At 42.3% G+C, this 19,429-nt stretch overlaps 1 protein-coding gene across 1 annotated transcript in view; it reads right to left on the bottom strand.

Moving 5' to 3' along the window:
* TAF1 (TATA-box binding protein associated factor 1) overlaps nucleotides 1-19,404 on the bottom strand; it is a 33,216-nt gene extending 13,812 nt beyond the window's left edge. Inside the window, exons 1-24 of the mRNA XM_075435503.1 lie at nucleotides 19,245-19,404; nucleotides 18,913-19,030; nucleotides 18,184-18,300; nucleotides 17,078-17,197; nucleotides 16,392-16,633; nucleotides 14,078-14,296; nucleotides 13,420-13,641; nucleotides 13,031-13,232; nucleotides 11,670-11,786; nucleotides 11,098-11,265; nucleotides 9,395-9,522; nucleotides 9,171-9,278; nucleotides 8,139-8,312; nucleotides 7,864-8,037; nucleotides 7,675-7,779; nucleotides 6,074-6,274; nucleotides 5,015-5,156; nucleotides 4,122-4,252; nucleotides 3,693-3,773; nucleotides 3,129-3,278; nucleotides 2,848-2,967; nucleotides 2,493-2,668; nucleotides 1,540-1,781; nucleotides 19-232 (exon numbers count right to left, since the gene is read on the bottom strand). Coding sequence (XP_075291618.1) covers nucleotides 19-232; nucleotides 1,540-1,781; nucleotides 2,493-2,668; nucleotides 2,848-2,967; nucleotides 3,129-3,278; nucleotides 3,693-3,773; nucleotides 4,122-4,252; nucleotides 5,015-5,156; nucleotides 6,074-6,274; nucleotides 7,675-7,779; nucleotides 7,864-8,037; nucleotides 8,139-8,312; nucleotides 9,171-9,278; nucleotides 9,395-9,522; nucleotides 11,098-11,265; nucleotides 11,670-11,786; nucleotides 13,031-13,232; nucleotides 13,420-13,641; nucleotides 14,078-14,296; nucleotides 16,392-16,633; nucleotides 17,078-17,197; nucleotides 18,184-18,300; nucleotides 18,913-19,030; nucleotides 19,245-19,370 — 3,797 coding nt within the window. The 5' untranslated portion in view covers nucleotides 19,371-19,404. The remainder of the gene's footprint in view (nucleotides 1-18; nucleotides 233-1,539; nucleotides 1,782-2,492; nucleotides 2,669-2,847; nucleotides 2,968-3,128; nucleotides 3,279-3,692; nucleotides 3,774-4,121; nucleotides 4,253-5,014; nucleotides 5,157-6,073; nucleotides 6,275-7,674; nucleotides 7,780-7,863; nucleotides 8,038-8,138; nucleotides 8,313-9,170; nucleotides 9,279-9,394; nucleotides 9,523-11,097; nucleotides 11,266-11,669; nucleotides 11,787-13,030; nucleotides 13,233-13,419; nucleotides 13,642-14,077; nucleotides 14,297-16,391; nucleotides 16,634-17,077; nucleotides 17,198-18,183; nucleotides 18,301-18,912; nucleotides 19,031-19,244) is intronic.
* Between the last annotated feature and the right edge of the window lie 25 nt (nucleotides 19,405-19,429).

Genomic DNA, 19,429 nt, shown 5'->3' with positions numbered 1-19,429 from the left:
AAATCATATAGGTCTTACATGAACTCTTCATCCTTGGTAGTCCGTATTCGGCAGTACGCATCAATAACAGCAGGCTTCCGAACTGTCTCGCACCTCACATACTCTTTCCCATCCTCGTCTCTAAACGTGCGATAGATTTTGAGGCGTCGGCCAGTGGCAGAGGAATTAAGGCTGGTTACAGAGGCAGTGTCATCGTCTTTGTGAGAGTTTGCTGAGGCTCCTGAAGCTGATGCTGCAAGAGAGTGTTTTGTTTACTTTTAATCCCTTTCACACTGTAGAAACATCATTGTTTAAATACAGCAGATAGTTTTGGCTTAAAAACTTCCAAGACACAAATTCAGGAAAACCTAAGCAACAGAAGTCTTTCCCTTGCTTGTTCATGTTCTCTCATCATGACTTATATCAATCTGAAACAAAGGTAAACTACTGAATTATCCACATGGATTATAAGGTCAGAAGGAACAGTTACAGTCAACAAGGACCTGCAGGTGCCTAAGTGCAACCTGTAAAGCAACTGCAGCATGGCCCTGCAGACTGCTTATAGTTACAGTGGTTTTGATCATAGGTATGGAGATCTGGCAGAAACTGAAGATCAATAATTATCCATTTCTCCAACCAGTTTTACAGCCAGTGAACTAGCCTTGTCTCATGTGACCACAGAAACTTCCCAGCACCATCCATAAATTTGGTTGAGAGATTTTGTTCAAAGTCAACAATGGATATCTTCTCATAAGGCAACAATCATCAGCAAATCTTCCACATATGCCCTACTAGATTATTCCAGTAATTATTTAATTAGTGATTTAATCCCCATCTGCGTCTCCAACAGCAATAATGCTGACTCCGATGTAGCAGAGCTCAACTTTGCTGATACACATGCAACAAGTAACCGGGGTCATGAGCACCATCATACAGACAGAAGTTCGTTCACAGGTCAAACAGTTTTATACGCCAGTTAGGGACATGTCAAGTTCTCTGTTGGAATGCACTTAAAATAAATGCGTCTCCAGGAGATCAAAATCTGACAGCTGCCAAATTACCTCCCCAACACACTGCTAGAGCACACACTATAACAGACACTGGTATCAGCCTACATATTGTGCCTATCTGCTTCACATACATGGCTGTGTTTACACACAAGATCCAATTAGAATACCACACGCTGGCTTCAGGAACGATTTGTGAACACATCTTAAGAAAACTACTCAAAAACAACCCACCAGCTCACCCCACGACCCCCCCCCCCCCCCCCAAGAAAAGGGAAACTTAAGAAGCAAGCAGCAGTGAATATCTAGAGAAATACCAGAGAAAGTTTATAGTTCAAAATAAACAAAGCTACGGGGCAAAGAAAACACTTTAAATGCATTTTCAGCCAGTCACTGCTCAGGAGAAGGAAGAAGCCCCAGATAAGCATGTCTATACATTCTCCCTTTAAGGAATCCACACTCTTCTCTGAGAAGCCAGATGAGCACACTACACAGTCTGACACAAAGTTCTGCACCCCTTCCCAGGCACGTTCTGGTGGTTGCAGTTACTCACACAGCCCCTTTTTGTCTCTCCTGTCCTTTTTGCCCCTCTCTTTGTCATTGCCACTGTCTTCTCCCAGAAGCATCCTTTGCAACTCCTTTCGTTCCTGCTCTTCTCTTTCCCGAGAGAGCTGAGAACTAGTTTTCTTGTTCTGTAACATATTTTCAATATTCTTTCCCATCTCTTCAAAGTCACTGTCTTCAGCTGAGCTGCTATCTGTGTCTGTTGACAGGATCTCAGTGGATTCCAGAACCCTGAAACAGGAGGCATCCTGAAAGTCAGTTAGTCGTGTCCCCCCCCCAAAAAAAATCAGCCTGTTACCTTCCCAGAAATACAAAGGTAAAAATCACATAAAGGTTTGAAAATTAATGTTGCAAATCACTATTAAAAGAATAGGCATAATATATTCCCTCCTCAGTCCTCCTGTAATCCCCATGTCCAAAAGATCAATTGTTCCAAGCCAATCTTCTCCAATGCGTTGATCTCTTCATCACAAACAGTACTATATTCCCTCCCCACTCTCATGTCTTGGGCCAGAACAAGGAATAATGCATGAATTCTTCTGGCAGTTGTAAAGAACAGGACGTAGAACTGGCAGCTGCTACCCAAGAGAGAAGTGACAAACTGCTGTTAACAAAACAACAACAACAACAGAAAAAAAAAAGGAAAGGTAACAGGGTGGTGAACTACTGATCTGTGGAACACACCATACCACTATATGTGGCAGAGTATGAAACTCATTCTACCTTTCCAAATGGCCTATGACAGCATGACACTAAGGCTAACCCGTAAGTTTCTAATAACAGCCAAAGTCCTCTTTCTCAGTGCTGTACTTTGTGGGCCCAACCAGCTGAATCAACATATATACCACTACATATCAGTGAGCCCCAGGCATACATAGCTCTGGACTTTTAAGGTGGGGACAGGGTGGCGACCAAGACTGTAAACGTAAGATAAGAACTTACTTATTTTGTAAATCAAAGATGCGCTGACACTCTTCTTTGTATCTCTCCTGATGTTCTGCTACAGAAAACCGAGACCCACGTGCAAATTTGCTCATAGGACCTTCCCCTGAACGAGCCTGCTCTGTAGACATCGTACGCACCACATCAATCACTTCCCACCGGGACAGCTTCTTTATCTGCAAAGAGGGAGACAGACTAGCAATGGCTTCAGAGACATACACCTGACGTAGTGGACTGTGGATTTAAACTCCTTTCCACACAAGGTCAGAGTAGAAACATATATGTCCCTTCCACCACCAGCTGCTCAACCTGTTAGTGAAGAGAACCCTGTAACCTGCTGCAGGTTCATACTCACCTCCTCTTCAGGCACTCCAAATTTACGCAGAAGTTGTTTGGCATTTTTGAGAGAAAGTCGGCGCAGATCAGCATCTGTCCCAGTCACTGTCTTTTTCACTGGCTGAGGTTCTTTATCATCCTGTTTAGAGGAAGATGCAGCCTATTAATGTCATCACCTAATAGTCTTTCCTAGGCTCATCTTTTGGTATTTTCTCTTCCTGATACCCCGTATTTACTCTACTTCTCCCAGGTGACTTTCCAGTTATTGTTCCTTGTCCAAAACAACCTTGGGAACTATACCTTCTGCTGAGTTGGTTTGTTTGGAATCTTCACATAAGAAAATCCTTCACCACAACCTGTGGGATCTGCTACACCAGTCACTTCTAGGAGGCATTTGCCCTTCATAGCAGCAATGAAGGCTCGTGTGGTGTTCCATGGAGCTGTGCGCACCTGCCAGCAAGTAGAGAAACATGCCCTCACAATCCTGCTACCATCGAGTAGAACTCCAAGCTTTTTATTTTGGATTCTTCCAATCATACTGAGAACTTTTCAATTGACATAATGAGGGTGAATTCCACTTCCTGATCTTTCAACTGCTCTGATAAAACCTCTATGAAGAATCACAGTTCTAGATAACTCACAAAAGGTGTTCAAGGCAAAAAGCCTAGTCCTAAAAGGACCTGGCAAGAAGGATCCCCAAACACAGGTATAAGCTTGGCAGCAGAGTTCCCAGGAAAGTGACAGGAACATCTGATCTACTGAATCCTACTTTAAATACGTCCTTTACATTTAAAGATCTCATTTCTCTCCTGCCATGTAGATCTATATATTGGCATGCATGCTCATGCATCGCTCTGACAGTACCTCATCATCTATCTTCATTTGGAAATCTTCTTCATTCTCCTCTTCTGGTGCAAAGAAGGATTTCTCCCCATAACCTGCATCCTGCAGAGAAGTATTAGGAAGAAAGGAGAACCTAAAGTCTTACAAAGGTTACTAGAGAGAGAACTATAAGTATATTATCAATCTCCTGTGGGGACTTGTCATGCTGAACAAACACACTTCCACAGACAGACGTTTGCCAAGATTCAGTGTGACGCACAGTATCACAGATTTCAAACTGCAGCAGCAGTTTTCTACACAGCAGAAAACTTAACAAGTTGCCCAGTAGTCAGGGGCCTAATTTGCCTACTTTATAGCAAAATTAGCTTTAGACCGAAGGTGTTACCTAGCCTCACCCCTCACAGAACTACTTGTCAGTAACTTGTCTGATAGCCTACAAGGAGCTTTTACCTTCAGTCGCTGCTCAGCTGCAATCATGCTGTAATAAGCACAGCACTGTTCTGGGGATACCATTGCTCTGATCTCTTCCTCTGTCGGCAATCTGAAGTCTGGCTTTAAAACCCACCAATTTGAGTCCATCCCTGAAAAATGCACAGATCAAACACTGAATAGTTTCCCACAAATGTTGGATGCCACCATAATCCTAACTGTATTTCAAGATTTGGTACCTTGCTCAACGCTGTCAAAAGGAGAAAGTATGACAAATCCATGACACACAGACCACAAAAAGTGATCGCTTTTTTTATTCTGCATTTGTCTAAATCAACACCCCTAAACTCAGCGCCTGTTATATCAGCAAGCTCTCATGCATTCCTGCTCGTTCAATATATAAACTACATTCCAAAAGCGTTTAATGCACCTTTCACTTCCTCACCTCAAACTACTTTTCCTCATGGCTTGCCTAAAAAACTTTGTATTATCATCTGTTTGTCATTCTGCATGTACAGAAATCAGAACTCAGGCTCTCAGAACACTATTAGACTCAAGATGGGACAAGCTTCTACTGGCACGTATTTGCTTGCAAAACACAACACAGCCACACACAGAGAGAAGGGAACATGTATGCGTTGTTGCTGTACTTTGTTACTTTACAAGAAAATCACTGCCCAAAGGTTACAAAAAAAGGCCAAACTGTAGTCATTTCTCACCATCAAGCACACCTGTGCCAAAAGAAAGTGCACATTTACAGAAATTGGAACAAAAAAACCTGTAAGATTATGTTTCAGTTCTTCAAACCAATGTTTTCAGAAATGGTTTATCAGGAGATGTTGCCTCCTCCTGCTCTGTTTAGAACTCCAAGAGCAGTAAAGAATGGCTGATCGCCACATAAAATCTTTAAATACCTGTGCGTTTGAAATCAGCACAAAGCTTTAGTCGCTTTCGGATGCTACTCTCCGAGTGTGAGGGAAAGGCCTTCTTGATATCCTCCATGCGAATTCTCCTAGGACGGTCTCTGCTTTTCCAGAAAAGGCGATAAATAAACACCTACAAAACAAGATTCATTTGTGGTGTCCAAAGAAAGAATACAACAGACCTGCAAAGACAGCATAGACAATGCTGTTTCTAGTGACTACTTCAGACTTCCTACTTAAAACCCATTGTGTCTTATAAATTTACTTAGTAAAGTTTTCCAAGCCACATGCCTGCTTCAGGTTCAGCTATTTTTGAGGATGAGATGTGAAAAAAATATTTGCCTTGAAATTTTGTATTATCACATTAGAAATGTTCATGCTTTGGTACAGAGACTTGAACTCTGGGAAAGGCAGGGCTTTTTCTTCTCTGCAAATAGCTCTTGAGTTATAATTTTGAATTAAACTGACAGTATATTACTAGAAATTTTCTCTAAAATCTAAATTTGGGGCTATTTATTTGAATGGTCACTGACAGTTCCAAAGCTTAACTGCCTCAGAATCTAGAAAATCAAAAAAGACCTATGAATTAACTCTAATTCTGTTCTATGTAATAGGACCGCAATAAGATCCCTTAATTGCCTCTTATTGAAACCCATGTAACTATCACTCTATACAGCATAACCACTTTGAAGTTCATTCTAATTTCTTCAGTATCCTACACTTTTACATAATCTTACTATAATCTTACAACCTTTTTGTTTGGCTAATAAAAAGCCTCTATCACACACTTATCAGATAGGATGCAAGTAAACAGAAGCATGCTATATATCATTGGTTAAATTACAACCAGAATGGTCTGTATGGTTAACATCCAACTCCTGTAGTGTTCTCACCTCACAACAAAAAAACCCCAAAACAAAACAAAAAAAAAAGAAGGGGTAGCAGCGAAATGAGCTTCTCAAATCAAGGCTGTCCACGTGAGGCCTGCGCCTATGCCGTGGGCTTTCTCCAAACAGCTCTCAGATCCACAAACTGTCTCTTACCACATACCTGAAGAAAATCTCTGATATGGGTGTTAGCTCGTTTAGAGTTGGGACCGGGTACTTCATAAAGTGGGCACTCCTGACCAACTACAAAAATATCCACTAATTCTCGAACATAATAGCCTTGTCGTGTCCGGATAATCAGGAAATCCGTTTCAGGCATCTTATGTAAATAGATAGGGGCACGGAAAAGGTTGTTTTCAAATGCCTAATAAGAGAAACAAATCAAAGTTTGCAAGTCAGGTTTTGATCAAATTTTCTGTAACTCAATCTACAAAAAAGTTCTGGAAAAAAAAAGCAAACCAAAATCAACCAGTCATTCCAATGGTACACCATCATTTCTATCACAATACATGTAGATGTGCAGTTAGAACATCCCTTTCTTACGCAGGGAATAACCAAGGATGAAGCAGAAAAGCATAGAACAAATGCAGCAAGAGTTTGAAGGGCTCTCTGAACTGACGTTTAAGGAGGTACTTTAAAAAGGGACAGAAAGAACACATATGCAAGAACACTATAACCACGTAAAGCAGCCCAAGACACATGCACAGTGTGGGAATGGGAGAAGGCAACAGAAGCAGTAACTGAAGACTTTGCTCAGTAAAGGAGGTTGTAAGAAACCAACCAGAAAAGCAGAATACAGCAGAGTTCAGCATTTAAAGGTAAGAAAGTTTAAGCTAGCACCAGGAGAGGCATTAGACTGAGTGGAATTGGAAAGACCATCCTCTTCTATAACAGGTTTTCTCCACCCGTTGGGCTTCAAACCTTGCCCACTGCTACTCTCCCACACTACCCTCATCCACATTGCAAAGCTTTCCCTGAAATGGCCCTGTCCTCACTTCAAGCCTTTCAGCAGTCCTGTTTTATCCATTGATGAGGTCCTCTTCGGCTTGAGCAATTAGCATTGTTAGTTCTGTGATGAATCTCTAATATCAACCTTCACCTTAATTTCTTCCTATGGTACAGCATGGACAGAATTATTGCTGCAGTAAGAGCAGCTAGCATTAACTGAAGCGGATTTATTTTTACATTTATAACGAATTTTGTAACCAGGTGGTCCTTACAACATTCTTAATTCCACTCCCCATCTCAACTGTATGTATTTCAGCAACAGAGAAAGGTTCGTAACAGCAGAAGTCTACACACCTGACTAGTAACTGGCATCCAGCAGACAACTAGCAGGGCAATTCTCAGAAAGTACACATAAGCTTTTTCTCACTCACCGCAGACCATGATAAATCCATGTTTTCTATCCCCTCCAACACCTATTTACTGAGCTCCCCCACATTCAGGCAGCTTTGGCCTTCCACTCAGTCCTCTAACAGTATTTCTAATGCAATTACAAAGCAAAGCAGTGAACATTCACTTACTGCAATTCCTATCATTCCTACAACAATTCTAAAAAACATACAACAGAGAGATATTAAAAAATAAAAAAAAAGCCAGGAACTGAATTATTGTCAGCAAACAAAGAGATTTAAACTGGAAATGAAACTGAATCTGTTTTTTTGGAAATTGACCATTATTTGTGATTCAATAAACAGGGCATGAAACATTCTGGCTATTACTCCACATTCAACTTGTCTGTCTTATGCTTGCTCTTCTCACCTGCAGTAACTGGCCTGGATGCAGAGAACCCAGGAATGGAGAAGTGTGACAATAAACAGTCTCTCCGTATTTACAGTCTGGAGCTCCCGGATCTTTGCCAGGTTTCTGCAACGTACAATGAAGATGCAGTCAGCACTCAGTGAGAGGCAGATGAAAATCACCATCCAACAGCAAAATCAGCATACTCACCCTTTTGTAGTAATTTTTAATCTTTGTTGCCATGCCAACCTGCATCATTAAAGGCGCATTTTCCTCACTGTATTCAGCAAGGATGAGATCTCCATCCTTGCCAGTTAGGTCCTGTGGTGTGCGCATGAAGAACATTTCACCCCCGCCAGAAGCCTGACGCTCCTGCTCTCTCATCTGTGCCAGTGAAAAGACAGCATTAGGAAAACAGCACATCAAACATCTGCCAGGCAAATGGAGCCACAGCAGACATCAGATACAGAGAAAAATAACTGTACCTTGGCTTTCTTTTTTATGTGCTTCAGCAGAGGTTGCACAGGATGTGGCCCTGGTTGGGACAAGGCACCAAAAGAGTATTTCTTCAGGGGAGGCCGATGAAATTGTCGGAGTTTCATAGGACCCATATGGGTGGGAAAGAATGGCTGGCGAAGTTCCACTGCTGGGATAGAGTGCTAACACAGGAACAAAATGTGTGTTAAGGACGACCCATATCATCTCAAAACCAAGATCATCCTCCAAGCCTGATAACCCTGGTACCACAGAACCTAGTAACATTTTCAGGGCTGCTAGCAGTAATACTAGTGCATTGAAATTCACATGTTACCATAGGTGTTGCCTTTTGACAGAAAGTGCTTAGGGCCATATATAGATCTTTCCTTTCTGTACAGAGGTGAATTTAATTTTACTATTTCAAATGGTACGCAATGAGAGGATCTTCTTATTAACTAGGAGAATGCAAAGTCATTATCCCTATCAGTGGGAGAAAAGTGCATTTGGAATTACATACATTTTTCCCATTACAGAAGAGGCTAGAATCAGACAAGGTTTTAGAAGAGATCACTGCATACCACAATGAAGGAGGAAAAAAATATCACCTCTTCACCTGGGGCTAGCGAGCCATAGCTCAAATTCATCATTATTGAAATTTTTTTTATAATATCCAGATTAAAACACACACCAGTAGCAGAAGTACAGCCTCACCTCTTGACTATCCGCACCACTTTCCTCCCTCCCATTACTGCTTCAGAAAGAGTACTACAGAAACAACCACCACAAAAAAGCATAGCAACTATGATACAGCAAGATCTAGCACCTGACCTCAGTTTCATAGGGCAATCAAGAAAAGTTAGTTCAAACTCCTTTTTAACAATTCTAATTAAACAACATTAAAAATCTCTCTCACGACCACTTAACTGACCTGCTGTAATCTAAATTCTGGTTTTCTACAAATGCTAAATCATACTCTCAGCTAGAAACCTCCTACCAAGACACTCCATCTCTCACTCTATAGCAACCACTACAGTGACTACCTGAATGATGTTGCCTCCAAAGGTGCCTCGCAGTCCCTGCTGCTTGGGGTAGTAAAACTCATCATTGGAAAGGTTCCAGGGATCCTTCACCTCTGGCTGAGACATATTCTAATTCAATTTTAAACAGAGAGAGGGGTGTCAAAAAAAAAAAAAAAAAAAAAAAAAAAAAAAATTACTCCTTCCACATCATTTCCAAACTGCCAGGTGCTAAAGCTTATGCTGACCTGCTGTGGTTCTTCCTTGATGACACCTGTTTTTCCCAACAGGATTCGACTCTTCTTTAGAGAAGACTCTTTCTTGTTCTCCTTGGATGGAGAGTTCAAAGTCATTTCTTCCTTTTCATCAGGAATTTCTGAAGACAGAAACAATCACACTGTAGGCCACATGTCCTATAGGGTTCTCTTTTCAGCACTGCAACCTCCTACCGAGCTGCAGCATGGTCCAGACACTTCAGCCCTTTTGTTCGGTTTCTGGGGTGACTGTCCTACTGCACTCCGTACCGGTTAATATGAACAAGTTCAACAAACACAGAAAAGCTCCGTGCTTAAATCTCTACCTTACCTTCTTCAGCAGTGAGTAGACTTGAGTAGGAGGAGTGTGATTGTGGGGATTGCTTGGGGTATCCACTGCTCAACACAAAATGTACTAATACTCTTTCTTGTACTTTCATTGATTAGATTATCTGTTCTGCCAAAGCTATTCTAAAGAGTCGACAGCCAAGACTACAGGAGTGCCAATACTGTTTCCCAACTACACATACTAATAATCCTTTTATTCCCCACATACACACAAAAGTGAGTCTGAAACCAAAGATATCATGGACCTGAACCAAAAAGGGATTCCAGAAAAAATCCAGGAAAGTAATATGAATTTTAAAATCTGTAAAGCATTCTCCAAGTAAGATTTTCACACAAGAAGCAGGGCCTAGTGACATGGGCATTGTATCACCTCCATGCACAGATCTCATGTCACTCTATACGAAATAAGAATAGGTTCACCTTTGTCACTATTTATACAAACATCTGCAATTTTGTGGCATATTTCAGACTTGGAAAGAAAATACTGTGAGTCTGTTTGTCTTTACTTTAACCAAGCTCAAATTAAGAGTGATATTCAAGGTTGCTGGCTAATACCAAAACATTCCCATCAATATATATAGAAATTCTTAGAACTGACCCACTTTCCTGAGGAAGGAACTGCAACCTGGGCCATATAAAAGTGCAGCAAGATGTGCCTATTCTTAGATTACATAAGGCTGCTTGAAGATACCAACACACAGCTCTAAGAGAACATGGTGATTTTAGTAGCCCAAATAAGACAAAAATCTCTCCAGCTTGTAACAATATAAGCAGGGAGTACATTCAAATCAAACTTCAGGAATACTGAGTAAGTTTGTAGCAGCAACAAAAATGCTGACAGGTATTATGCAAAGTCATTGCTCCCATGTGCCATTACCACAACCTGAAAGAGGCTTAAGGAATCTGCTTCTTCAGGCTTTGAACACAAGCCATGCCGAGAATGGCATGGGCTAGTTTGTGGTTTACTTCTCTAGTGGTTTACTTCTCTACCTTCCCTCTTCAAACCAACATGCATGCAAGTAAAATTAAGACAGTCACTTCTAAAACACACCACGAGTCAGATTAATTATGTTAAATTTAAGTTTCAGGGCACTAATTTTTACTTCCCTGTTACTACTTTTAACTTGGGAGCTGAAAGTATACACCACGCCTTTAGAGTTATTAGCATTGCCTCCTTCTCCTTATGCCTTTGATTACTTGCAAATTGTCTTCAAATGCCAGAACAAAAAAAAGGACTTAAGTATTGCCCCAGTCCATTTATTTGCATTACAGTGTGACTGTAAATCCTTGCTTCCGTTTCCCATTGTCTTTTCCCATTTGAGACAAATTTCTGGATGCCATAAACATACCTAGAATTATGTTTTCATCATTTGGATCAAGTGTTAAGACAGGGGGGTGCAAGTAGGTTTCCATTGCCTGATCATCCCAGATGATATTGTCTTCCCAACGGCCATATACTAACTCTTCATTATCAATTGGGAAAATAGAGTACCAGGGCTTGTCTTCATCCAGGGAAACTGCAACAACCATAAGATAAAATCCTTGAAGAGTTTTATACACTACCTTGGCAGAAAACCATTTCAGAGCTCATCCCCACATACTATTCCCTCAACCTTCCCCATCTTTCACGGCTTTCTGAGGCAGGACCTCTAAAAGGCAAAAGAAAACTCATGTTGGAAGCAAAGAACAAGCAGAGCCTCAAGTCTCAGCTTTACCAATGCTTAAGAGATTTTGCCCCATTGAAACACAGAGAACCTCCAAAAATGAAATAGGGCCTCTAACAGGTTTTACAGCAAACAAGTATCCCTACTATCTACACCTTGTTGCCAAAAAAGGACCCTGCTATTACACGGAACACAGGTCTATACAGAAACATGTCACATGCACCTATTCATAGGCCAAAGACTGACATCCTTATTACCTTGCTGTTCAGGGGTCTGTTTTTCTTTGCCCTTTGCTATACCTAGGACTCCTGTTACATTTGGTTTCTGTGCTAGTGGAATTGGTGGATTGAGCAAAGAGCCACTGCGGTTCAAACCTAGAGACAAGAAAAACAAAAGTAAGGTTAGCTTGAGTGGGACTGTTAGGGAGCATTCCACTGCCTTAAATCAGAACCTGGAGGTTGCATGGAGAGTGGTTTCCAGCCTGAACCAGGATGGGCCTACTGCTCATATCACAAAGAGTGTCGTGTGTCATAAGGACAGGTAAGATTTACAAAGACACGTTCACCCACAGCTTACTGCTGGAGTCTGCAACCACTTCAAAGCTATCTTTGGCTTGTTTTGCATATGCTCCATGATGATGCATGAGGTGCATTTCTATACGGTCCCTATAAAAGTGAAAGGCCTTGAGCAAAACAGTTGCCATCGACAGAACAGCTGGTCTGGCCTCCAGCAGCTTCTTGTTCTTATGTTAAACTGTCACAGAAAAAAGGATGGCCAAGCAGACCTCAAGGAATCATTCTGCAAAGGCAACTTCTCCCAGGGTAGACCAACTCACCTATGCTCACGTATGTCACTTAAGTTAATGCTTCTGGAAGGCATAAAACCTAACACGTGAACAGATCAACCATGTTTAACAAGTTGCTGTAGCTTTTGATGGGACTCAAACAGAGCGAGCCCAGTCCTGGATAGCTCAGGCACAACTGTGCTGAAATGAAAATTGTTATAAAAAGCTATCTCCAATTCACCTACACAACTTCTCAGAGTGTCTTGTACTCACAGCTGAATAGTAAAGGACTGACACTAGTACCCAACAAAGATCTGACATTCCCATTAGTCTTTCCTTGTAAAAGCAGGATAAGACACAACAAACAGATGATAAATATTCATTCTACACAAGCAGTTTAAATTTAAAATGCATCTGTGTCCAAGAGAAGCCTGAGGCTTGTAAGAATTGTTACTTCCTATCTAGAAAAAAAATAATACCATTCAGGAGAAACGCCAAAAGACTTCCAATTCAAAAAAAAAACATCTAAAGAAAATTGCATCAGCCTATAAACAGCAAATATCCTAAGTGTAGCATTGCTTGATACTAATGTAGGTGGATCTAGCATCTGGTATTCCACCTGGAGAGAAGAAAGCCAGAGCTGGTATTTTCTTTAGCAGAAGGGACCTGCTCTGTTTTTGGAAAGAAAGTAAGAGTCTCAGAATTCTGCGCGAAGCTGTGACTTTGACAAAAAACATTCCTGACAGGAAGAATTATGTTCTGCATTTGAGACGAAAGCATGCAATGAGTCAGCTCAACTACAGTAAGTATAATTCACATCAGACCATTGATTACCTTGTTGGGCATTGTACGCAGTGGCATTTCTAGTCATGCTGGATGGCAGCCAGCCTGCCAAACTTGCCCGCTGTGTCTTAGTCCCTTTGTGCTTGACATCTTCTCCATTCCAGATAACATCATCCTCCCATTGGAGCTGTGTCACCATAAGGAAGTGCTCGTCAGCTAGCAGATCATCCTTCTCATTCACCAACCCTGCATCCTGGAAGGAAAGAATAGTTGCTTGAAGACCTGCATTGACTTAATACTTTCACACTGAAGGAGGAAAATGAAAAGTCTCATTTAGCACGGTGCACAACCATCCACCACCCCAGCACCAAGCTCTCATTGTGCAGCAATCCTCAATGCCACACACATCTCCACACCTTCCCCCACAGTTCCCCTCTCACCCCCTCATCTGCATGTCCTTTAACCTCCTGCTCCTCCGTCTTCTCTTTCAGCTTGAAACCATAATCAAATCCACTGCCATCTTCAGGGATCCCCAGCATATCATACCAGAGCTGTGCTGGGCCATAGCGCCATTCTGCCACTTTAGGCTTTGTATCTGTCACTTTGTCTATATCGCCAGTTGACTGGGAAAATTTTGATTCCACAGGTGCCATCATGGTAATCTGAAGCACAGCAAAGGACGGAATGGTTACACCGATGGTCTGCCTAAGTGTCAGTAAGAGGTTTCTTCCTTCCAAGTTTCCCAGCTTATTCTCAGAGGAGAAAAGTATTTCTAAGAAGTGCTTTTCCATACTTACTAGCTGCCTTAAGAATGTTCTGCAATTAGACTTCCAAGAACACAGAGATTTCTTCTCGATACAAAGAGGACAAGCTCTCCTATTGATCTTGTACCATGGATGCAGCCTTCTCAGTAAGAAGCAATCACCTGAAGTCACTGACTAGTATCTGGAGAAAAGCTTCTGCACAGCTGGAATACAAGCCAACCCTGTCCTCCGGTTTTACTTTGGAGGAAAAGCTCTTTACTCTAAAAGTCGTCGTCCAATCCACTACTACCCCCAGTGCTAGCTGGCGACCCTCTCTAAGTCTCAGATATCCCACCTCATCATCTGAAAGGCACTGCTCAGGAGGGGGAGGAGCAGCAAACTCATATTCCCAAGGAGATTTTCCTTCCATTCCACTCTCAACTACAACTTCACCCTCCTGTATCTGCACTTCTTGTGCCAACTCCCGATGTTTCTTCTTGCGTTTCCTTCGGGCACTACGCCAAACCGACGGAACATTCTTTCCAGGGCCAAAGAGACGCAGGAAACGCAGCACCTAGAACAGAAAAACCAAGAGGGTCAAAGAAAAAAAGCACCGTGGAATGCTTGTCTGTCTTTCCCTCACCTGAAAAGCAGTAACAAAAGAGAGCACTCTGAACTTCGTAAGCTTGGCCTGTACTATAATCCCAACCCCTGACGCAATCAACAATCTCTTGGTTATACTTGGGGAAAGGTTTCTGATCCATCTATTCGACAGATCCTTCATTTTCCAAAAGATTTATTCTTAATTTCAAGACACAAAGAAACTCAACAGAGGAAATAAAAATTGCCTTTACATATTGGGCACGTGGTAAGACACCACTTGGAAATAATTATCTTCATTTTTAATAATCCACAACCTTCAGAAAGACGCAGGGAGATTGAATATGAGTTGATAAAATTATTAGCAAGAGAGACAAAGCTATAAGACAGTTATCTAAAGCAAAGATCTCTTAAGGAAAGATAAAAACAAACACCACAGCCCAGAAATAATACACTAATTTTTACTTCCATCATAATGCATTTCCTCTATATGCATACTGCATACTTCCAAAATCAGTACTAATGACAAACTGTCTCTTCTGTTCCTTATACAATTACAACTGCTGTTTTTTTAGCACTGATAACTGTTTGTTCAGAGCACTCTTTGTAAAGACTGAAAGCACTATTCCAAATTAACTGACAGATTTAGGAAACAGGAGTTAGAACCAAAGATTTGTAAAGAAACATTCTATCAATGTTCCCTGTTAATCTGTTACACTGATCCACAAAGGAAATGTTTCTATGACCACCACGTCCATCTCGGCCCACATCCACGTTATCCTTTTTCCCCAAACTCCCCTAGATTACTTCTGAACCCTTTGGCCAGTTTCAATGACCTTTCACCAAGAGTAAAGGTCTCGGAGATAGTTAACCTGCTAACAGTTTAATGAAACACAAGGTCTGCTTCTCTACGTGCTATTTTAAGTGGTTTCATCAAGAAAAACAGCGCTACACTAGCATGCACATTATTAGACATCAAAAAATCCTCATAACCAAGTCTACAGGATTTCAGGCTTTCACAGCTCTAGTGCTCATGAATTAATTATGAAAGTGATCAACATTAGCAGCTCGCACTGATTTCTGCACCCACTGGGCACACTCAACACTGAACCAGTCCCTGACATTACATATTGAGCACCAAAGACATCAACACACCAGCTGACACAAAACACAGTAACACAGGAAACACCAAATTTGCAAAAGCCAAGAGAGCATCCAGAAGACTAACTTCTGTGCTAGCGCCTCAACTAGATTTCCAATAGACAGATGATAGCTAAGTCATTAAAATAACACACTGTATTATGCTCAGCTCCTTACACAAAGCCTGTGAGGGAGGCACACATAAAACCAAGTTATCCTGGCTCACAACCACCTGCTTGACAACTATAAGCTCATCTTTATTCTCCTTCCCCTCCCACATTTCCTCTCCTCTTGACAGCTTTAAAAAGATTCAAAATAATTACTAAAATACATCGACTACATTTGCTACTTGGGAACATTTAAGAAAGCACTGCAATGAATTTGCTTTGTGAGAAAAACAATCATTCTTTCAAACAAGTCATTATTGCGCTAATTTCTGATCCATACTCAGAGAAGTTTTGAGGGAGGATTAAGTAGAGCATACAGATCACAAATTGTTTCAGGAAGAGCACACCAAGTTCAGGACAGCAAGAAAGGAGGAACAAATATTTGCCAGTAAAGCCAGAAAGCAGACAAATTAGCGTTATATTTTTTAATCATCTGGCAAAAGTATTCTTTACCACCTCAGAAAAACAATTTTCACAAATCAATAGGCCCGTGCTGAGCATCACTATGGTCTTACAGAACAGCAAAACATCATTTCTCACCCTGATTTATACAATGCTTTTAAAGAGGCTCCTGCCACTGGCAGGAAAAGCATTACCTGTTAAGCAGTCTCGAAATAGCAGTACACAGAAACTAAACAAAGTACTGAGGTGAGCAAGAACGTTTATGCAATTACTTACTACATACCATTAATACCATATGATTCATATTTACAGGGCTTACATGTTACTGTTTCAGTCAGTTCCATGTATCTCTTACAATACCTTGCCTGGTCGAAATTCCGGGAAGAGCTCTGTAACACTTGGCAACTGTTTGGTAGCATCTCGCTGCATGATTCCTGCAAGAGGAAGTGTGAGTTTGCCTTCCTTGGATTCTGCCTGCCTGGCTTCTTGAGGTCCCATCTCTGACTCAGAATCAGAGCTGCTGCTGAAATCCACCTTGTCGGAGGCAGCAGAGGAAGGAGCAATGATGGAGGGCAAAATGATACCGTCTCCATCTTCAGATACTACAATAGAACAAGCACCTTATAAACAAACAGGTTTCCTCCCTGTCCCCTAGTACAACCACATAATGCCACATCTACTGTTTATACCAAGTTACGCAAAATTAAGTCTCTGCAGGTGTTACGAGTACCATTCTGGTTTAACCTTTCATTCTATCCTAAGCGTTCCAGGTGAATTTCCCAGCCACAACTAAGAGGATGAGATAAAAAAGCAGTTTCATTGTCAATATCAGTATTTTAAAAATCACTGGAAATACAGTATTTCACCCTACATTTCAGACAATCCTATAACATTGTATATCAGAACAACAACCCACCTTTAGATGCAGTCTGCAGACCAAATTTTGACGATGCATGGTGCTTGCCGCTGAACGAACTGCTACACATCAGTGTTTGCTTCCTTCAGACACTGATATTGCCAGAGAGAAGAAGAAAGTCCTCACTCACCAGTGGCAGCTGCATCCTTTTCATCTTCTTTCTTTCCAGGTACTGGAGGTGGTGGTGGTGGTGGCATCAACTTGGAATCAAGATCTTCACAGTCAGCATCGTAATCATCCTCATCATCATCTAACCAGTCAGGAGACAAGACTACATATTAAGCAGACAATGAAAGGCAACCAGGCACCCTTCCCATTTATACTACCTCATACCTGTCCCAACCTGAGGAGAAGACCATGCCTTCTCATTAGTAAGGGGACCATTCTCATTTTGTAACTAGATGAAAAACTCTTACAAGTTCGGCTTCCTGCACTAACTCATTTGCAAGACTGAAATTTAAGAAAAAGTGGGAAGGATGGAAAAAGGCAAACTGACAGAAAGATGCCTGAAGAACTTAATATATATATATGTATATTCTGCTATCCCCTCCCCTTATTCACGTTTTGCAGAGCAAATAAAGCTGCTACAGAAGTAAGAAAAATGTGGTTAAAAAGCCCAAATCACCTTTACATGCTACTAATGACAATATGTCAACAGAAAGGTTAAGTGTAAGGCAGCTTTAAGAAATATGCAAGGATTTAGCATTTGCACCAGCAGCTACTGAAAGGCAAAAGCCTCATGTTTTTGAAAATCTGTTCTAGGCCAGAGAGAGATCCCCGACACCGACAAAAGAACCAAAGTGCCTTCTGCAGAAAGTCATTTCAGAAAAAGAATTCAGGGATAAAACACGAGGGAGTATTAAGATTGAAGTGACTTTCTAAGGGATCAGGACCTTGTCTCTGAGTATCTCCAAGAAGCATCTGGCCTCCTCTGCACAACCCTCTTCCTAACAACACAGGTTAAAGAAATATGAGCAGGTATTGGGTATCCTCTGCATATGATCCCAGAGCAAAAGGAGGATCCTGGTTTCCCTCTGCATTTCACTCTAATGAGGAACTAATTCCTTAAAAAATGAAGGTATTAAGCAGTGGTTTCATCCAGTGAATGTAGTTTCTCAAAAGCTTATATTGGGTTCTTGAAGCAAGGAGTGAAAAGGCACAATGTCACCCGTACAGGAGACTGTCAAGATCCATTGCCACAAAATACCTTCTGCAGCTAGAGCTAATCCCATTTACCTGGTCTTCGAACTGGCTGCAGGCTGCCCATTGCCTGCTTATACCTACGGCTCTCATCTTCTGCCACTTCATTAATATCTGAATAATCAACAGCATCTTCCGTGCTCTTAACCCAGCCTAGGAATAAAAGAAATCTAGTCATACAAAATTTTATCCTCATGTATATTACTAACTTCAGACTTCACTATGTACATATGAATCCTTTCCTGTGCTTCCTTTTCTTCAGGGAACAGAAACATCTAATTAATATCTCCCATAGCAGTATTTTTCTCCTCATTCCAACTAAAAGCTCCAAGCTCTGACATTTCCTAAAGATTGGCTGGTAAGTAACCAACTTTAGCACAAGGAACACTTTCCATTTACTCAGTGAAGCTGTTCAACAAGCTCAGAAATACAAAAAAGAACCATAATAACACTGTGCACTAAATCGGCTTGTTTAACACAGGGGAAAACACAGAGTAAACTTACTTATGAGGGAGGAGATACAAGTAAAAAAAACCCTCAAAAAACACATTAAAAAATGAAAGAGAATAAGTGCACAAGTGACCAGGAGATATTGTAAGATTCATCCTGGCAAGAAGGCAGCAAGGCCTTTGTCGGAGGACCTCTGACCAGGCAACATCAGGACACCCCTCGCAGCCCCAGGTGCCCTGGCTCCGCTCCTCCCTCTCCAGCAGAGCTGACGCTGCAGCTCCTCTGCCGTTTAGCTGCAGGTACCCCAGCGCCGACCTTCCTCGTCCACGTGGGCTCCGTCGGCCTCCGGGCTGTCGTCCTCACTGGCGGTGATCTCGGTGATCAGGTTGCCCAGCCCCAGTACGCCCAACCCGGCCAAGTGCTTCTTGGATTCCTGGGGAGACCAGGGCCACGTCCCAGCCCGGAGGCTCCGCCAGCCAGGCCGGATAACTCCCCAACCGCCCGCCCTGGAGCCATTCCCGGCGCCGACCCCACCGACGCATCCTCCCCGGCCCGGCCCGGCCCGGCGTGACCCCGGTTCCCCCTCCCGTCCCTCCCCCTCCCCCCCCGGGCCGGGCCGGCATCTCCCCGCAGCGACACGGCCGTACCTTGTCGAGGACGCTGTCCCCCTCCAGCTGCCCGGCCTCATTGATGTTGCCAAAGAGGAACCCGGCCAGCGAGAAGGGCTCGGCGCGGCCGCCATCCGCCTCCTCCTCGCTCTCCGAGTCCGACATGGCGGCCACGCCGGCCCGGAAGCGGAACCGCAGCCCCGCCCCCTCCAACGACGCGTACC

This window comes from Opisthocomus hoazin, chromosome 14, assembly GCF_030867145.1.
Source record: "Opisthocomus hoazin isolate bOpiHoa1 chromosome 14, bOpiHoa1.hap1, whole genome shotgun sequence".
Lineage (NCBI taxonomy): Eukaryota > Metazoa > Chordata > Aves > Opisthocomiformes > Opisthocomidae > Opisthocomus > Opisthocomus hoazin.
The sequence above is the reverse complement of the archived record's forward strand: the minus strand, read 5'-3'. Positions and strand labels throughout refer to the sequence as shown.